Consider the following 20,867-nt stretch of genomic DNA (forward strand, 5'->3'; position numbering starts at 1 on the left):
AGCCATATAACCTTATATAAACATACATACACAAATATATAAGTAGGGGTTCCCAAATGATGTCTGATCACAATTCGGTCACTGCAAGTTTTATACAGTCATTTTAATAAATTTGATTATATTCTACCATGACAGTGTTTTGCAGTTTACTGCGGTAAAATCTTCAATGCCCTAACACTGTGGAAACTGCTAACTTTTAAATACACAGATCTGCGAATCTAAACTTCATAAAAGTTGTTTTGGTTTTAGTAACGGATTTTCCATAACTCGGCTACGCTAATTTCGAAATTAATATTCATTATTTTTCTATCACGAAATAATTTTTTTACAAATCGGGAAGAAAACAAAAATTCTTACTTAGATCAAATCAAAAACCAATTTACCACAAATATAACAGAATATGTTTGGGTCATTTACACAACCTCTTGTTGCCATAGCAACGAATAAATAACATTGAATAGAAAAAAATGTCAAAATGCACGACAAATACTATACAGAAATGACACGTTATGCGGCCTGTTAACCGTTTATATACTAGCGATGTTTCTCGTGGGTTCTAGAATCATCGATAAGACTCTCCCGTCGCGATTGGTCTAAAGAAATCTACAGCCAGAGGCTACTAACACTTTAAGCGTAACAAAATTTGACCCGATTTCAATGAAAATGATTCACTTATGTAAAAGTACATACGAAGTTTTGTGAAAAATATGTACGTGGCGGAGAAAAATGAATATCGTTTTCGGATTCAACGTACAGGAATTACGGTAGAACATGCAAAAATTTCAAGACGATAAAACCATCGCAGGCCTGTGTTACCAAAGGCAAGAGATATACAGTGTACTCAAGATTAAATAAAACAAATTTATTTAAATTAGTATTTCGAAACATGTACAATTTACACATGTATTAATAAATAATACAATTGCTTTTTTAGATATCCCTGGCTAGTCACACGTGTGCTAGAACTTTGTAAACCGTCACGAGTTTAATGTATTTAAAGAACAGTAATAGCACGTACAAAGAACATGTCATCACATGATAAAGTTCTTGTATTCATTTTATTAAGTATAATAAAGATACGTGAAATAAAATAAATTCTGATTTGGTCTTACGCCTCATTTCTATACCTAAACAATGGAAAAACACAGCACGATAAATTCGGGAAACGTTCTTGTTTCCAAAAGGTACTGGCGTTTAAACAATACTGATCTTCTGTGTACACTTGGATATCATAATCTTGACTTCTAGTGGGTAACATTATCTGGGTCTCCCGGTGGGACAGCGGTAACTTTACGAACTTACAACGCTAAAATCCGGGGTTCGATTCCCCGCGATAGACACAGCAAATAGCCCAATTTGGCTTCGCTCTAAAACAAACAAACACTGTTTGGTAATGCGTATGGTTTACAAACATTCGGATTTTTATTAAATAATTATGTAAAAGTATCGTTTTGTTTCTGGCAAAATTCTCAGACGCACACGTTGTGCGGCTTTTCTACAGTCTATTAAACATTCTTAAATTAGTTAAATAAAATTTTGACTAAATTCCGCAACGTTAAAAATGTAATTTAAATTATATATCATTAACACACGTATATTCGTATTTACATCTTAGTATTTATATATATATTATAATTATGTTAAAAATGCATTAACAATTTTCTTGTAAAAGTACTGCCGACAACATAAATCATTTGAAAATGCAATATTTTTTTATATTCCCAATGGTTATACAGCTTTGTTCACGAAGGTAACATTCTGAGCATTGTTATTATATTGGTAGAAAATTCACATGTAAAATGCAAATACGTATATGAACGCTAATACAACAATCACAACTTCCGTCACACAAACCAAGAAAAAAGAAATACAAGTGCAGTTGCAAAGAAACCTAGCTCGAAATGATTTTCAGTTTTTCTTTATAAATTTAGCTTTAAACTTACATACTTTTTATGGAGCTAGAGTAAGATACAAGATGTTTCTTCGTAAATGAGAAACTAAACAAATCTCGAGACACGTGTCACACGCTCTCCACAAGATGGATACACACACAAAAGAAGCACAGGCTGAAAGCACGTGACACTAACGACTACGGCGCAACCAATCTGTTCGATAAATTCGATCCTTTTCTCTGTTTTCTTAAGCTGAGTTGGGTAAATCTGACATCTGTATAAATACAGCTGTGATATCTTAATGAGTATTTTTGGATAAATTTCAATAAAACGTGTTTTGTTAACTACAATAACGACATATTTAAGGTACGATCTACACTTTTCAACTTTGTTCTTTAGTGTTTTTACAAATTAGTGAAACTTTTATATCTCAACACGGGGGCGTATCTTCAATAAAATGTGTTTTGTTAACTACAATACAAACGACATATTTAAGGTACGATCTACACTTTTCAACTTTGTTCTTTAGTGTTTTTACAAATTAGTGAAACTTTTATATCTCAACACGGGGGCGTATCTTCAAACTTTCCTTCTTACCCGATAAGAAACGTCCAACTACTCCAGAGTAATTTTTAGAAAAAATAAATAATTTGTTAAATAAAACGTAATTCTGTTACATTAAACGGTCGGATAAACAAAACATAGCACTGTTCCAGGGCAAACTCTCAAACAAATAAACAGTCTCATAAACAAGATGCGTCAATGCTCTAGTGCAGTGGTTCTCATCCAGGGGTACATGTACCCCTGGGGGGTACAAAATTACTTCCAGGGGGTACAGGGTACATAGCAGCTACACGTCAGCGCAGCTCAAACAAACGCTGACAGCGCCACTTTTGTTATTTAAGAAAAGCTTGCAAGTAGGACGAGGGGAGTTGGTGTGTGCGTGTGCGAGAGAGAGATTGTGGGTACATTACTGGAAAAGGTTGAGAACCACAGCTCCAGGGCACACTCTCGAAGAAATAAACAGTTTTAACACATGATGCATCACCACTCCGGAGCACGCTCCCGAACACAGTTTGAAAAATGAAACAACCACTGCCTAAGAACAAACTTGAACAAGAACAAAGTATGTGTTTGATAAAACTTTCACCGCAACTTCTTAGACAATTTTACTAGTACATTACACAGTTTTATCTTGGTTTAATTTTTACCGAACATGTATTATTTTTCATTTCACCTATTGAATAAAAACACTTTGGTATGAACGTGACTACGTTCCCCCAGAGCAAGCCATATTTGTACACACATACACACAAAAGAAAGCACAAACTGTTCTTAATATTACAAGTGTTCTGCACGAGTGTGTATTTCTGCGAAAATAAAATGTAAGAATTTTAATACTATAAAGCCTCTAACAGCTCAAATGGATCAAAAACCTGTACGCGTGTCTTCGTCATGCTTTAATAACGTTGGACTCCATTCGAAGTTGCTATAAGCAAATTTTTGTACCATGTATACATACACATACAAAAAATAAATACACGAATGGGTTCATGTCTTCAACGATCTATGTGTATTAATATAATATCCGCGCATAATTAAAACGCAAGTCATGGTTCATGTCGCAGTTATTTCAAGTAGACACGCATATTGCGCTCTTGTACGATTAGTCGGGAATATCTTTCTCGTGACAGACATCGGGCAGTTCGCACGTGGATGAAGAAACATATTTTGCGCGCTTAATTAATGAAAACAAAAACAAAATTAAAATACAAAATTAAACAGAAACTTTACCTGCTTACCGTACATGCAATAGAGATGTTTTCTGTGATAAGAAATAGGATACCAACGATTAAACAATATGGGCGCTCACATCGCCTTATATATACTTCTAATTATAAGTAGAAACCCAATACCATCTCTCAATTTAATTTCGGTCACGAAACTGGCTGCATCTTTGTGTCACTTTCAAGCTGTTAAAAAGTTACTAAAGCGAAGTGCCTGAACCACGTGTTAACTTGCCTATTCTCTCTGAAGAGCAGTGACCTTGGGTTGCTTACAGTTACTATATCCAAGACATAAAAAAACTTTCGTTGAGCGCTCTAAACTATCTTAACGCAGGAGTTTCATAGATTAGAACAATGACTTTTCCTAACATTTACAGTTTTCCAAGTCTGTGGATACCTTAGGCACAGTAAAACTAGTTAAAATGTAATAGAAATTGGAAATAGCCCAACCGTTGAATTAATGTATAGAGAAGTGAGAAATATGCCTAATAAATAATATACACCCAATAAAATAATAGTAATTTTTATTCTACACACTAAGGGTGAGCACATATCCTGTTTGACTTAAATGACAAACCGTAAATCTCTGCCCGAATTCTTAAATCGTAAGGTGGTGGACAGTAAGGAAGCCTGCCTAACCCTCTACCCTTTAACAGTAGACTGTGAGCCTATATGACTCTACCCTTTTAGGGTAGACAGTAATCCTGCCTGACTATTTACCTCTTAAGGGAATACAGTAATCCTGCCTGACTATTAACCTCTTAAGGGAATACAGTAATCCTGCCTGACTATTTACCTCTTAAGGGAATACAGTAATCTTGCCTCACTCTATACTTTAAGGGTAGAGTGTAAGCTTGCCTGACTATTTACCTCTTAAGGGAATACAGTAATCTTGCCTGACTATTTACCTCTTAAGGGAATACAGTAATCTTGCCTGACTATTTACCTCTTAAGGGAATACAGTAATCTTGCCTCACTCTATACTTTAAGGGTAGAGTGTAAGCTTGCCTGACTATTTACCTCTTAAGGGAATACAGTAATCTTGCCTCACTCTATACTTTAAGGGTAGAGTGTAAGCTTGCCTGACTATTTACTCTTGAAACGTGTACAGTATTTTGTTCAAATGTTTAAATCACAGAGGAATATATAAACTTTGCCTGAGAATGGGCAGTAATCACGATTCTTTATACCTTAAGGGCGGAGATGAATTTCTGTTGGTTCTTCATACCTTAATCCTTTAATTATAGTTGGGTTATGTATGTCCCATCATATGTTTGTGCAGGACTAGTGGGACCTATACATCCCATAAAAACATTTTGAACATCACGCTATAGTCCTTTTGGTGTAACCTAGGTCATTTATACATACTTAATTCGTTTCTATTTTAAAAATACAAAAGTCACAGTAAAGGGTATAATTTCCCGTTGACTTCTTAAATTTTGAGGGTGAAAACTAATCTCGATTTTTTAAATATGAGAAGTAAACACAAAAGTCTTCCTAATACCTTAAAAAATGGGATGAATAACGTTGCGTAACTATTCATCTTCGGAAATATTAATTACACGATTAACAACGGTTTTAAATAAACTTCAAACCACCAAAACAACTTCAAGATCACTAAACTTATATAAAAAAAACAAGTTTCATTAATCCATTCTTTAACTTCTGTAATTCCTATAACCTTGGATATTTGACAAATATAGAAATACTACAGCACGGAGCACGATTTTGTTTCTGCCAAATCGGTGGATTAACTTATTCCTTGTTTAAAACCGCTCTTAATTTTCCAAGTTTTTGTACTAACAAACCACTTCTTACATATACAGTATGCGAAATATATTATACAACAAACACTATTTTAGTATGGAAAAATTATTTCATACAAACGTATGAACGCATACTATGGCACCATGCAAACCTCAGTAAGCGATGAACTACATAGTTATATGTGTATGACCTGATAATACAGAATATTCATGACTTTAGAGCATAAGCTGTTGAAATACCAATATTTCCCAATTGTTATTTTGCTTGATTTATAATGTATCCAGGAGTTTATATGGTGTTGATTTAAACAATGAGTTCCAGATTACTCATTTATTCGATTCAAGCGTTTGATGGGTTACAAATAAGCAATTCACACCCTATTTTCATGCTATTGGTTCGTTTCAAACTGAATAATTCCATTTTCCCTAAAAAAAGAGGCTACACAAAACTTTAAATCCTCAAATTAAAAACGTCTTGTAGGTTTTATTACCAATGGACTTCACACAATGGCGTAACTTTGGTTTCAAAGGGGGGACGCAGTTTCTATATCTGGAGTAGGCATGGGGATATTTTATGAAAAATATATTCTATCCTATCATATTGAGTAATTTTATCCTTGTATATTACACAGTGTAAAGAAATGATCAAACAAATTGGGTGATATCAATAATTAGCGTAATTAACTGCCATTTTTGATGATTTTTTTTTGAGTGAATCATATTATTAGGGATCCCGTAACCCAAAAGTTAGTGATCCATAAACAATTTCGTGTATAAATAGTTTTAAACAATATGTTTAAAAATCGTGGTCCCCATTAGTAGTTCTAGGGTTAGCTTTGATGATATAATGTACAAATACTCGAACAGAAACATGTTACAGAATGCAGTATGACACATATACCAACCAATAACAGGAAATAAATGCGTCACAGTTTAGAGAGAGACAAATATCAGGATTGTCACCTGTCACTGAACATAACGTGACACATAACAAATATTGGGACTGAAACGTCACAGGATATAATGTGACACGCAAACCAACAGATAATGGTTCAAAAAGATGTCACAGAATACGGCGTGACACATACGGCAATAAATCCCCGGACAAGAACATGTAACAGTACGTAATATAACACATATACCAAGAAATTTCAGTGCGACAGCATGCCACAGAAAATATTGAGACACATATGGCAACATTCCAAAAAAAAATAAAAAATTCACCAACTAGCTCTAGGGTGTAAATATATTTCTGAGTAAAACGTAACTATGTACTGTCAAGGTTTATGATGGGGAACAAAAAAGAAAAAACGTGTGATATAATAGTCTGACAAAAATATACAATAATTTAGTTCACAAAAACATCACAGAATACAGAGTTACGACTCCCGTGTATTATCATCAACTTTTGTATGTCACGATGTACAACAGTTACAACTCTCATGTAATTACCTGCAACTTTCGTATGTTATGGTGTACAAAAGTTACAACTCTTGTGTATTATCGTCAACTTTCGTGTCATAATGTACAAAAATTACAACTCTTGTTTATTATCGTCAACTTTCGTGTCATAATGTACAAAAGTTACAACTCTTGTTTATTATCATCAACTTTCGTGTCATAATGTACAAAAGTTACAACTCTTGTTTATTATCATCAACTTTCGTGTCATAATGTACAACAGTTACAACTCGTGTATTATCAGCAACTTTCGTGTCGTGATGTACAACAGTTACAACTCGTATATTATCAGCAACTTTCGTGTCGTGATGTACAAAAGTTACAACTCTCGTGTATTATCATCAACTTTCGTGTCGTGATGTACAACCGTTACAACTCTTATGTATTATTATCAATTTTCGTGTCGTGATGTACAACAGTTACAACTCGTGTATTATCAGCAACTTTCGTGTCGTGATGTACAACAGTTACAACTCTCGTGTATTATCATCAACTTTCGTGTCGTGATGTACAACAGTTACAACTCTCATACATTTCAATGTACAACAGAAACTAAAGCAGTTAATGTGATACTCTATACTTGAAGCTGTGTCCAAGGTACGATGTAAGTACAGAATACCAAACCACTTGAAAGACTGTGTTGAAAGCTGTACTTTTAAGTATCAGACTTGCTTCCTACTGTATATAGTAAAAAATATATAGAAGAGTGCACAAGAACAGGAATTCTCAACCAGTGTCGGATTGCAGCGTTCATATAATATAACAGATCATGTTTTGAGTTTACAAGTAAATTTTCCAGAATCGGAAACATATAGTTAATATTTACGTTTTACATCTATTTTTCATAAGGTTATTTATTTTATACCAGAAATTCGCGTTTATAAAGCAGAGTTGCAAGCAGAGGGGAATTTGGATCTATCCTGGTTTCAGTGAAATCCGCTGATCGCGCACAAAAACATAGTTGCACAGCAGATAAAATGGATAGGTCTATGATGCGTGAAAAGAGGCATCATCTTGTACGGTGTGCGTATACACGTTTGAGACAGTCGCTAAATTACATAGTTTTGGTAAAATGATGTTTAGCTCCCAAAGTTCAAGAACCCCCGCGCTGAAAGCTGTACCCTAAGAAAACGAAACAAACTACCCGACATGTGAACTTTTAGAACATTTTTCTATAAAAAAAATAAATAAACACTAATGAAGAAACACGTTAGCAGTAAAATACATAAAAAAAATACATTTGTATATGATGTTTATACTTCCTCGAAATTCCTTGCATTAGTAGTATACTGGCGCGCATATTATAATTTCAGTTGTGAAAAAAAGAGGTACAGACAATTAGCTGAAAGATGTCTGGATACGATTCGTGTATAATATCAAAAAAGTTAAAAACAAATACACTACTGTTCTTCATTTTGAATATATTATTCGAACTTTCTTCTTCTTCTCTCATTTGTGGAGATTCTCGCACCTGCAACATAGTTTTTCCGAGTTAACAGTCATTTTGTGTGACAAGATATATATTTGCGTTATGAGATAACAACGTAACCTTTTTAAAACTCGGTTGGGTGTAATGAAACCGGCACGGTCAAAAATACAAACTAGTAAACTTGATTTAGTTAGCTTTCCTATCCGGGAAAGAGATACCGTAGGGCACGTCCATAGCAATGAACGCTCACTCTCTCATCAAGTACAGCTGGCTGTTCTCACATGAATGTTGTTTCGAGAGGCCTACCTTCTGTAATAAACTACTTGCATTAAAAGTGTGTTTGTGTGAAACTGCAGGTTTAGATGCGAATCTCTCTCTCTCTCTCTAATCTTGCGTTTTTTTTAACATCACACCAGATATTTAACCGCTATCATTCCCCTTTTCATAAACTTCAAGTGTTCAGTTTCATCGCTCCAGGAATGGGTACTTTATAGTATGCTAGTTGTTATTTCAAATCAATCTACTTCATCCTCAGAAAATTACTTTCGGTTCTTTCATACACGCAAACGAAAATTGCTGTACAAAATTTTATTACGTAACGGAGATAATAACCATAGTTATAATAACATCAATATAAACCCGTTTTTATTATTATTTTTTTTTCAAACGGAATGACTTAACCTTTCCTGTACAACTTAAAATAAAGTTATCTGATTTTGAGTTGACTGTGAAGTGGGCGGCAAAGTAGATTGTATAGTCACCAATATATTTCTACAAGTGTTTCTCTAATAGGCAGTTGCCGCCTATTTCACAGTCTGCTCAATGTGAATACTCTGCTTAAACTATATATCAAAGAAGCTATCTGATTGATGACGGTACGACAGAAACTTGCATCGTGTAAATATAATAAGTTTGAAAAGCACTTTTATCCCAGTTTTATCATATATTAGATCTAGGATAAGTTATAGGCCTTAATTAGCAACTGTTTAATTGAAAATTACGATAGATTGTACATTTTAATTAGTAAGTGTTCATAGAGAATTACGATAGATTGTACATTTTAATTAGTAAGTGTTCATAGAGAATTATGATAGATTGTACATTTTAATTAGTAAGTGTTCATAGAGAATTACGATAGATTATCGACCTCAATTAGCAAGTGTTCATAGAATTTAACATAGATTCTAGATCTTACGAAGCAAGTTTTTTATATAAGTAAAATTTTCTCGTACAGGGCGTTTAGAAATTTATTTATAGATAAATAAAAACAATTTTCGCAAATGCCTCAGCTCTCGTTAGAATGATTAGAGTTTAGTTACAAACAAACAAAAAAGCTTGCAAATGGTATGGATACAGCAAGGTTCATTTAGAATCAAAAGGGTTTGCAAGTACTGCTGGTTACGGCAAGGTGGCTCTGAGAATATGGCACAGTAATTAAAAGTTCATTTACAAAGAAAAAGCTTGCAAGTTTGACTGGTTACGACAAAATATTTCCACTGATTACGGCAGGGTAGCTAAAGGCTTACCTGAAAATAAAAAATCTTGAAGTCGAACAGCTATTGATAGTTAGTTAAAGTAAATTTAGAACTAGAGCTTTTGAAGTGACACATGTAATGGCAGGTTGTTAAGGCATATTTATGAATTAAAAAGCTTGCAAGTGCCGCAACAAAACATCGTACATGGAATAAGTTTAAGTTATGAGCACTTATGAAGTTCCATAAACACGTATAGTAAAAAATAAACATAACGTAAAATGAGCCCTAGTTTTGCTTTTAATCCGTAAACTTGATGACACTGACCCTCAAACACCACGGAGAGGTCATTCAAAATGACCATTGTAATGGCTTAAATCTAATGGTAGAACAATTCTAGATGTTTTTTCTTCTGTCGGCCACTCAACCTTATAAAGGAAAGTTTAAGGAAATACGCAAAGGTTAACATTAATATTTGCAAAACATTGATCCTATTTTCATAAACACATATACCGAATTTGCTGTGATATGTACAAAATGGTATGAACCTACAAAGACGTTTGTAGCTGCGATCGGGTGATAGCTCATAAACTTGTTGGAGCTGACCATATTACTTATATTACTTTAAATATTTTTTTTAATTACGAAGAATAAACCAATCAATATATTTGAATACTTGACGTGCAGTTACCCAGAAGAAGGCGAAACGTTGAGATGTGCTCTCTCTGGGAAAAGGCCGCCTCTCCTATTTATTGATAATGTTTACGCTCCAGCATTTTTAACGTTTCTTAATATACAGATACTTCAATGAAACTGAATTCAAATGCACCATTATGAAACACTAACAAAAATTTAGAATTTTATATACAACCACTGCAATCTGATTAACGAGTCCGTAAAAACATAAAAGTAACATTTAAAGATAAAGTACGATAAACAAGCATGATGGCTACTTTGAGTTATGTAGAAGATAAGGATTAAAACTTACTCCGAAATAAATGTAAGTTTGGCAATTAAAAATATTAGTAGGAGAACTTTCTTTACGTAACAAGATATTTCGATCCGATTTCTAACCGACGGAGAAAAATCCCTTTGGGGTTTACAGACAAAGTTATCAACCGAATCAGCTAGAGAAATCGTAAATTCCGTTTCTCCACAAGGGATTGAATATTGGAGCAGTACATTCCCATGGTAACCTCAGGTGTCTGACAATGAAATGGGATTTGTAGATGATCGTTACAGAAGACAGGAGGTATTAAAAAAAAAGCCCACAGATAACAAGGTTATGGGTTCTGAGTTAAATGTTTCCATGGTTACGAATGTATTCTAAATTTTTTTTATTTATTTTTGCTTGGTGATGATCGATCATCTTATATACCTTGAAGACAAAACATCTAAACCCTTTGCAATAGCGGTTTCTAAAAAGAAAGGAAATACTGTGTACGTAAAAAGCATACTTGTACGTATTTATCTGCCTTTCGCACAAAACATCCACAACCTTAACAACAGTTTCTGAAACTGAATTATAGGCAATAACGATGATGTACACTCAGGTTGGTACATCTTTTTTTATCCGAATCTGTAGCAAAAACTATATTCATTTTATATATATTTGTAAAATAAAGATTAAAATAATTATGAGAGAAGTTAACCTTCAGATTGCCGATATGCTTTCACACGTTTACTACTGGTAGAGTCCACATATAGTATTTACACTACTTTTTTTACTTGTTACAGCACTTATTGTAAAGTACTGACCCCCCCCCCCCAAAGGACAAAATCATACATTTTCTATGTAAGCCACAATAGGGATCACAGCAGCATTTAGTGGAATTAATTAAATTCTGATTGCTTTTTTGTGACTCATTTTTCTTAGAAACTACGCAACCAACAAAGTCGGGAATCCACAAGATATTTGTTGCATAAACAGTTTATCATGTTTATAAACCTATCTGGTTGTGAAAAACGAATTAACAGACTCGCCTAAGTGTTGGCATGATTTGTAAAGTAACCTTATTCAATCAGTTAACTCTGGAATTGATGGAAAGATCGATTACCGTATTTAAATAAAAACACAAGCAAACGAAATTGAGTAATTAACCTGTGCCTATTTCGACACATTAATTATTGGAACATTTCGTGACAAGTGTAAGTTTCGAGTACTTAACGAAGACTTTACAAGTGATTTTTTAAAGTTATTACAGATTAATAAAAAAAAGGGATAATGGTATCCGCGAAAAATTTTCAACTCGTCTAGAAAACAATTATTATCTATAAATATATTACTATACTAATTAACATGTATTATCGGAAAGAAGGAATCACAAGAAGATCTATATATGAGCAAAACGATAAACATTATGCAATAACAGATAATTGTTTAATGGTTAATGGGTAGACGTACTGACACAGAAGCAATGCGTATGTGATCGGGCTAAAAAGAAAGGGCAAAAAAAAAGTAATTTCTGAACCTTAATGTATTAAATGTTGTTGGCAAAAGAAACCGGCAGAGTTCGTTTATATAATGCATGGAATGCTCACCGCTGCTTCAATCGGTTACGGACGAAATGAACATAGGAAGTCTTATCCCTCTTCGGTGAAGCGTGAACGAAGTAAATTTTTCTCTTACTTATTTCAAACTTTTCTGGTATACATATCCACAATAAGCGTTCCTATGTTGATATTTCCATTACATTAACTTAAACTTTATACTGGTGAATCAGGAACATGCCCTGGGGAATATGTACCAATTTGTGTTTTATGTTTTACCAAGATCACCAGCTACATATTTTCAATGAAGTTCAATTCCCGGAATGCGCGTATTTTTATTTCTTATCAAGATCTCAATATCCCAAACCCTTGTAGAAACTATTAAGAACACAAGCAATATCAAAATATTTCTCATTTCAAACTAAATAACACCAACTAAATTCAGCATTTCAAGAATCGTTTTATTTACCGACTTGTCAAAATATTAATGATGTTTTATACACAAAACTCTGACTACTTCAAACGATGTATAAAGTTTGTCTTTTAACTTTTCATTACATGAAATTCAAATAACATTAAATTAGTTTAACGATTTCACTAGCGCAACAATCTTAAAGATTTCTAAACAAGTGATAGCACAATAATTTATTAATTTAAGCCCCATAGACCTACATTAACTTACACGTCAAAAATATCGCACTATCAACTATAACACAAACTTTTTTCAATGCTTGCATGTGTTTAAACCTAACCAGGCTGAAGAGACGAAAAAGTTGCAATTTTCAATGTATGTTTTGGGGAAATTAATAAAAAGACCAAATCTTATTTGATAAAGACAAAGGTCGGAATTTTCTGTGTTTTTTGCATGATGCCCTTAGATGGATATGATCTGAATATCAAGTCAGCTCTGTTTGGTTATAGTAGTTATGCGAGTTTGATGTTTAATTTTTTGTTATGGCTAAAATTAGATTTTCTCATAAAATTGCTAGTTTCGGTTGTTGAAGCACTATAAAATGGTTTAAGAATTATTTAAGGAAGCATTATTAATGATCATGCTCTGATATAAAATAATAGATTTTTCAGTATTCGTATTAATGTTGTGAAGATGCTTTGAACTCAATGTAATAATGGTTGAAAAATCTTAAGGATATTTTTACCTTGGTTTCTTGAGATGGACAATGTTAAGGAATTTATGCTGTACTTCATCAGTATTGAGTTCAAAACATCATCACCTCAATAATTAAGACAGTAGCATTACAAAAGCAATTCCAATTCTCACTCCCTAGAATTCTGATAAAACAAACCCAAAGGGAATTGAACACAGATTCTGCAGAACTTCATCATTTAGCTTTCTCGGTGTGATAGCATATATTATAGCTAAGAACACATGCAAATTTACTCTCTAAAGTTAACTTCTGAGCAAATTAGAATGTTAACAAGTATATGTATATTGAAAACCTCCTCAGGTTATTTTAGATTTGAACAGAAAGGTGTTGATGCTATGACGATTTGTTTGTTTCAAAATTTTTCCCAAAGCTATACAAGTTCTACATGCATCTATATACCTGTCCCTAACTTATAGCTTACAAACTATAGGAAAGGCAGCTAGCAAATAACACTCACTGCCAACTCTGGCTATGCTTGTCTGATTGAATAGTGGGATTTGAACATTACACTCTCTTAGAGCACACTCACAGTCTCAAAGTGCAGAGCATGTATTGAAGCAATGGGTTGTGAACAGAGAATATTCTGACTCACAATCCAGGCATGCTAACCACCAGACAATGCTCTCCTATGAAGATGAGAAGGTTATTCTAATTACTGCATAAATGATCACAATTAAAGCGAGTGACCTCTGTATAAAAATAGTACTTTATTTATGTTCATTTACAGCTACATCATACTATTATGTGTGCAGGATGTACACATAAGGCTATTTAATATACTTTGTCCATATGACTGTTACATGTAGTCTTACTCTGTAACAATAAACTATACAGGTTATTTAATAATTTGAAAATATAAAAATGGTCAAAATAGACATAAGAGGTAAAGAATTACATGGTCATCGCTTTGATCCAATTACCTTTACTTACTGAAAGGGGTAGATTTGAATAAAATGAAATCATAAATATTTATATTCCAGAATTGAATAATATTGTATTTGAAAGGCTTATAGAAATGCTCAGGAATTATTAACTTGGACAATGTGAAGTGATATTTCAGAAGAACATATAATTTTGTAAAAATAACAGATCATGTGAATTATATTGAAGAGCATATAATTTTGTAAAAAATAACAGATCATGTGAATTATATTGAAGAGCATATTTTGTAAAAATGACAGATCATGTGAATTATATTGAAGAGCATATTTTGTAAAAATAACAGATCATGTGAATTATATTGAAGAGCATATTTTGTAAAAATAATACCAGGGGAAATAATAAATATAGAAGCTAATGTAACAAACAGAAACTAAATCAAGTTCCTTTAATAAAATGGTCCAATTCCACTGCTTACACTCATTTACACGTACTCCAGAGGATGATGTTTATCCAAAAAACTAAGATAACTAAATCCAGTCAACTGTTGAGATCTTTCCTTTCTTTGACATATTCCTTCTTTTATAGTATATGCAATCAAAGGCTTGATTTATTAAGGGTATTATGTCTGCATGTTGGCATGCAGTGGTATATGACCCCCCCCCCAAACTCTTTGTTGTGTATCCTACTCCCATTGTTTGAAATGACAGAAAACTATTTATCACTCTTACTTATTTCCTGAAGGACAGTAGATTTGAAAAAAACTATCCCATTGACCTGTTTTATTTTACACCAAGAATTCTAATTTGCAGCACAGAGCACACAAGTTAACAAAAGAGCAGCTATTGTACCTTACATTCACTACTCTTATCTATACATGCAATTATTAAGTAAAATGACATTAAACTACCAGATGTTCATGAAAACGACAATATTTTGTGTATAAGGGTTATCAGAACTGGATCAGAATTAAGAGAACACAAAGAAAAATAGTTACATTATATATAAATAGTGATTCCTTATATGTTCTACTATTACAACGAGTAACCTACAAAAATATTAATACTTAATTTTTATGCAAAGAATACTTTTAATAGTGCAACAGTTTTTAAATTTTTAATGTTTCTTAACACATTCTAAAATTAATGGTCCTCTGAAATGCAGAATATCCAAAACTCTCTGTAGCAGATAACAGAATTGTAAGATAGTTTAATTGTATGTTACAGGAATGGTATGTGTATTTACCAGAGTATTCAGTCCATCTATTCCTTCATAATCTATATATTTTATAAACCATATGTATTAACATATTGAGTAGTTTAAAACTAATACATTAATTTCAAAATTATATTAAAAATAAGCATTTGATAATTAAATTTTCCAAAATTATATTAAATAAGGATTTGATAATTAAATTTTCCAAAATTATATTAAAAATAAGGATTTGATAATTAAATTTTCCAAAATTATACACAACTAGCATCAAATATCCTATTTATGACAGAAACAAAATTAAATTGTGGATAAACCTAGATCCTGTAAGATCAGATTGTTAGATTAACTGTGTAGTATACCAACCAGCAAGTCAACATTAACATTCACATTTTATTTTTCAGGGAAACAACACTCTAGATAAGAAGCTTCATCTACTGACTATGGAAACGACTGGCACCATAGTAGGTTATAATGTAAGTACGTAAACTTTCAAAACTTAGACATTTTGATAGAAAACATATTTAAAATAAAATCATTTTCCAGTTGAAAAGATAAACTGGACCATGAAAAAGTAAATATATGCATAATTATCACAATTAATAAAATATTATGTAAGATATTTTCCTGCACTGGCAAACAATTATTTATTATTACATCCTTCTCTCCTTTATCAGTAATTCACAAAATTACAGTAAATTATGTAAACACACACACACATATATATATACACGTGCACAGAGGGTTGAGTATATCAAAATTTGAATAAGCTAATTAGCAAGTCACATGACAACCATAACCAATATAAAGGTTGTCGTGGAATGGCATACATCAGAATTACACGTTAACATTGTTTCGCGTTTTGTAAATAGTATGATGTTACCAAAATGTTTTCACTTTTGGGAAGGGTATGTAACAGCCCATTCCACCTCAAAATATTCATACACTCAGATGATAAAGATGTATTCAGATCTAAATTCAGAATTTCTGAGACAGGGATATCACTTGTACTTAATGGCATTGGAAAACAATGAAATATGGATCAACTAGGGGCACAGGATCATCTACAAAAAGACCTACAACATACTCATACCCCAGTCATGCTAGGATAAGTGCAGTGTTTTGTAAAAAAAATGTAAGAATCTCCAAATGCAAAGGTCAGTGGCAAAAGCCATTCATATGCTCGAGGCAACAGTGCACAACATAATCCAAAATAACCTCTGTTTGGAAACAAGATCAACATGATATGGGTTCATTTAGATAAGGCTTCCTGTCATACATCTCATTCACCCATCACATACCCCAAACAGTTGAAGAATAAAATGATATTCATGTTATTCTATATGAAGATATACTGGTCAAGTTACTAAACTGAACACCTATGGATTATTGTGTGATTGGGCTTTTGAACAGGTAGAGGGAAAATGTTATCCTCATACAGTAGATGGAGTATGGAAAGCCAGCATGGAGGAGTGGTGTGTTTTGGATATAACAGCCTTATGAGGGAGCCTTCTGCAATTGAAACTATGTTGTAGAGCTTTTGTCAAGATGCACATTTGTCAGACAAAGCATGAGTGAAGGTGGCAACATGGATTGTAATGATGTGGTGAAACTCAAAAATTATTTTAAAATAATGTTCTCAACCTCTGTTTAATAATTTGGATAGATTAATAAATTACTTCACAATATATTCAAAATTCAAATATTACAAGATTTCTACTTTCAATCAAGTACATTTGAAATAAAATAATTTTTGAAATATGTCTTCAGTGATCTCCTGTGACACACCAAAAAAATAATTACATGCATAGAAAACTAAAAACATTTTTCCAGTTTTGTTGTCTATACATTTTATTTTATACTTTAAGTACATAGACTAACAACAATATTAGGTTATACTTTTGTTGTTAAGCAACATAACATAAAAGCCATTGTTGGAATGTAGTGTTACCAAAATGCACTGGCTTTTCTACATATTAGAAGTTGTTAATCTAACTGATTTTTACCAATAATTATTCTTTGAATATGCCACAAATTCATTTCACGAATGATCATAATTTTGTCTCACAAAGGAATTTACTGATGTTTGACTACCTTGACTGCACTTTTCTGCCTTTTTGTTGGTCAAGCTTGATTTTGCAAAATTTATTTAATTCAGTTAGCTATGAAATGTGAGGTTAGGGTATACTATTTGGTGGGGGTGGTAGTACTTGCCCCGTCATTTTTGACAGGCTATATACTAGTACCACATAAAATCCAGTTCTGAATTTGCTGGTACAACTTGAGATCTTTACGACTTATTCTTAATAACTATAAAGTATTAAAACAATTAAGATTTTAAAGTGTATAAAACAAAGCAATGAAAAGTTGATTGGATTTACTCAAAACAGCAATGACACAAACTTAATGTAAAATATTACACATTAACATGAAATAAAAAGTATGATATTTTTAACTGTGTGGAGATAAAATATTTTGATTAATTAGCCATAAAAATATCGTAAAATTTAAGTATTATTTTTTAAGAAATAGTGCATACCTAACCAAATGCTTCTTTTAAAGTAATAAAGATCCATAACATTTTCTTTCAATGAACATACTCTTTGAAAATGAACCACCAACTAATTTTAAAAAATAGTAAGATTTGGTTATGATCTTTATTGGTACTTATGTTTTTATTTCAGCACTGAATGCTCCAACTCAAATCTCAAAGGGTTATTAGCGAGACTCAGTTTTCCTTTTTGTTGCCTTATTTCAAACCTACATGGAAGAAATGTTGCAGTGCTGGGCTCCCTAAGGAATCTTTGTATTGATTGCACATCATTTTCTGAAGTGGGTGAACTTTTCTCAATCCTGTAAGTTATTGGAGAAGGAACTTTTCTTTGTGTCTACCCTCTTTCATGTAAAAAAAAGAAAAACTGCCTGAGGGTAATTGATGTCTAGTGTGGAAAGGCACATTGTCTTGTAAAAGAAAGACCCCCAGAGTTTAATCATAGAGCAATACAAGGGCACCAAACCTGAATAAATATCTAAATGGTGTTTCTGACTTAATGAGTAAATGCTAAAGAAAAGTAAATAAAAAAAAAGGAACAGGAAAGTAAGTAACTAGCCAGAGGCACAGAAAACATATCTTCTATGTCTAGAGGTAGTTGGAGAATGAATATGAGAAATACTTCAATATTGGTTTGTTATTCTTTCTCTTGTGGTAATTATGCTTCTATTGCACACAACCTTATTTTTCAAGGAAAAAAATTGAATTGTTTTAACTGCTATTTAATAAAAAGAAAAAAAATATTAATCAATAGATAGTGGTGTTATAATCTCAATTACATGTAATAAAGTAAAAACATTACCAAATTAAGTCTTGAAACTATGTATTTAAAATAATTATTAAGAATTAAACATGGCATTAAAAGTGTGTCTCTGAGCCTTAAAATTATACAACTGAACATTAATCAATTAAACTTGCAAATAAAAAAATAGCCTACCTGAACTATATAAAGATTATACTGTAATGCTCATAATTCAAACTTGCACAATACTTGAACTTTATTATTAAATATTCAAATAGGATAGTTTTTAAACTTGATAAGGAAAGTACCTACGTACATAAAATTCCTAAATTAAATAATTACATTAAATGTTCATAAAATTTATTGTTCCATATTCAGCATATGTATAAAATAAAATGAAAACAGTTTCTCCATGTTATTTTCTCATTTCCTAAGACTTAACATCAACTGGATAAGAATAAGAAGAAAAATATTAATTTTCAGAAATTCTATTATATATATAAAAAATATGTTTATTTTCTCATCTGGAACTAAAACTAATTTATTCAAACAATTTTTCTACATTCATTTCCATCAAGAAAAGTCCAGATTACTCCAAACTACTATTACTTTTGATAACACAAGTATAATTCGGTTGATGGAAATTTCAAAATATTTCTTGAACTGTACAAGATTGTAAATTATGAATGTCACCTGATTTTAATCATGCTGAAATCCTTGTTTTGTTTAAAATGTATTTTGTTCTGAATTAAATGCAATACTGATAGTTCATTGTAGTAATATAAACTACCTAATATTCTAAACCATTTTACAGCCTACAAAAAAAACATAAGTTATTAAACAACCTAATATTCTAAGCCATTTCACAGCCTACAAAAAAAAACATAAGTTATTAAACAACCTAATATTCTAAGCCATTTCACAGTCTACAAAAAAAAACATAAGTTATTAAACAACCTAATATTCTAAGCCATTTTACAGCCTACATTAGAAATGATTAAACCTAATACTAATGCCCAAATCAGTGTTTTTTTTCCTATTTGTAAATAATGTCAGAGTTAGAAAAACAACATTCAAGCAATCTTTACAGCTTTTTAATAATGGGTAAGTAAAATCAAATAACCCTTTAATACAGCTTGAGCATATGTCCAAGTTATCATAAGCATATTTAAGTAAACTTTACAATGTAATTTGATTAATATATTTCCCTATGTACTGAGCTTTTTGATTTTTAAACATACAAAATGTCATGGTTCTTAAAAACATTTTAAATAAAATATTTTCAGTGTTAAGTGTTCATAGTAAGAAAACATTTTAATTTAAAACATTAAAAATTGCTATCATTTCTCTGCATGATCTTTCAACATAAGTAAAACAGATATATGAAAAATAAATTAATTTATTTAAAATTTCTAATTTTTAAAAATAATTCAAATGAAATAGTGGCACATAATAGAAGAATTAGTACCACTTAACATTATGAGTTAAGTTATCAAAGATAGATTAAAAGGCCTACCTGCTCAAATCCTCCGAGGAGTTCTGTTGTGTCCATATCCGAGTTCACATGTAGAACTTGAAGAGGGTGACCTGTCAGAGTGGCAGCTAAATGAACTAATGATGTTTTTCCAACTGCAGAAGGACCCACCTGTAAGGTATAAATAATAGTTTATGCTTAATAAGGATCACTGGATATTAACTTATTAAAACACAATTCTTGAAAAAACAATAAAAATGTGTTGTTTTTTTAACCTATCATCAATTTGAACTAAGCTTCATTTTTTGCTTTATGTGCAATAACAAAATGTCTGTGTGAGAGAAGGACCCACCTGTAAGGTATAAATAATAGTTTATGCTTAATAAGGATCACTGAATACTAACTTACCATATTTTCAGAATATAAGAAGCACCCTTATTTGAAGACAAAGGTTTTTTTTTGGGGGGGGGGTAGCTACAGTCGCATTTGAAAGATTTTTATTGAACAAAAAAAGCTCAAAACATCAAAATAAGAAAATACCATAAA

General features: G+C 32.0%; 2 protein-coding genes across 2 annotated transcripts in view; one reads left to right on the plus strand and one right to left on the minus strand.

Moving 5' to 3' along the window:
- The window catches only part of LOC111084887 (histamine H2 receptor-like), a 27,457-nt gene extending 8,590 nt beyond the window's left edge, over positions 1-18,867 (plus strand). The window contains exons 3-4 of the mRNA XM_022381369.1: positions 15,959-16,030; positions 18,239-18,867. Coding sequence (XP_022237077.1) covers positions 15,959-15,974 — 16 coding nt within the window. The 3' untranslated portion in view covers positions 15,975-16,030; positions 18,239-18,867. The remainder of the gene's footprint in view (positions 1-15,958; positions 16,031-18,238) is intronic.
- Positions 1-20,867, minus strand: part of LOC106476702 (midasin-like) — a 236,786-nt gene that overhangs the window by 110,796 nt on the left and 105,123 nt on the right. Inside the window, exon 41 of the mRNA XM_022381378.1 lies at positions 20,364-20,492. Within this exon, the coding sequence (XP_022237086.1) occupies positions 20,364-20,492 (129 nt within the window). The remainder of the gene's footprint in view (positions 1-20,363; positions 20,493-20,867) is intronic.

This window comes from Limulus polyphemus, unplaced genomic scaffold, assembly GCF_000517525.1.
Source record: "Limulus polyphemus unplaced genomic scaffold, Limulus_polyphemus-2.1.2 Scaffold158, whole genome shotgun sequence".
NCBI classification, from domain to species: domain Eukaryota; kingdom Metazoa; phylum Arthropoda; class Merostomata; order Xiphosura; family Limulidae; genus Limulus; species Limulus polyphemus.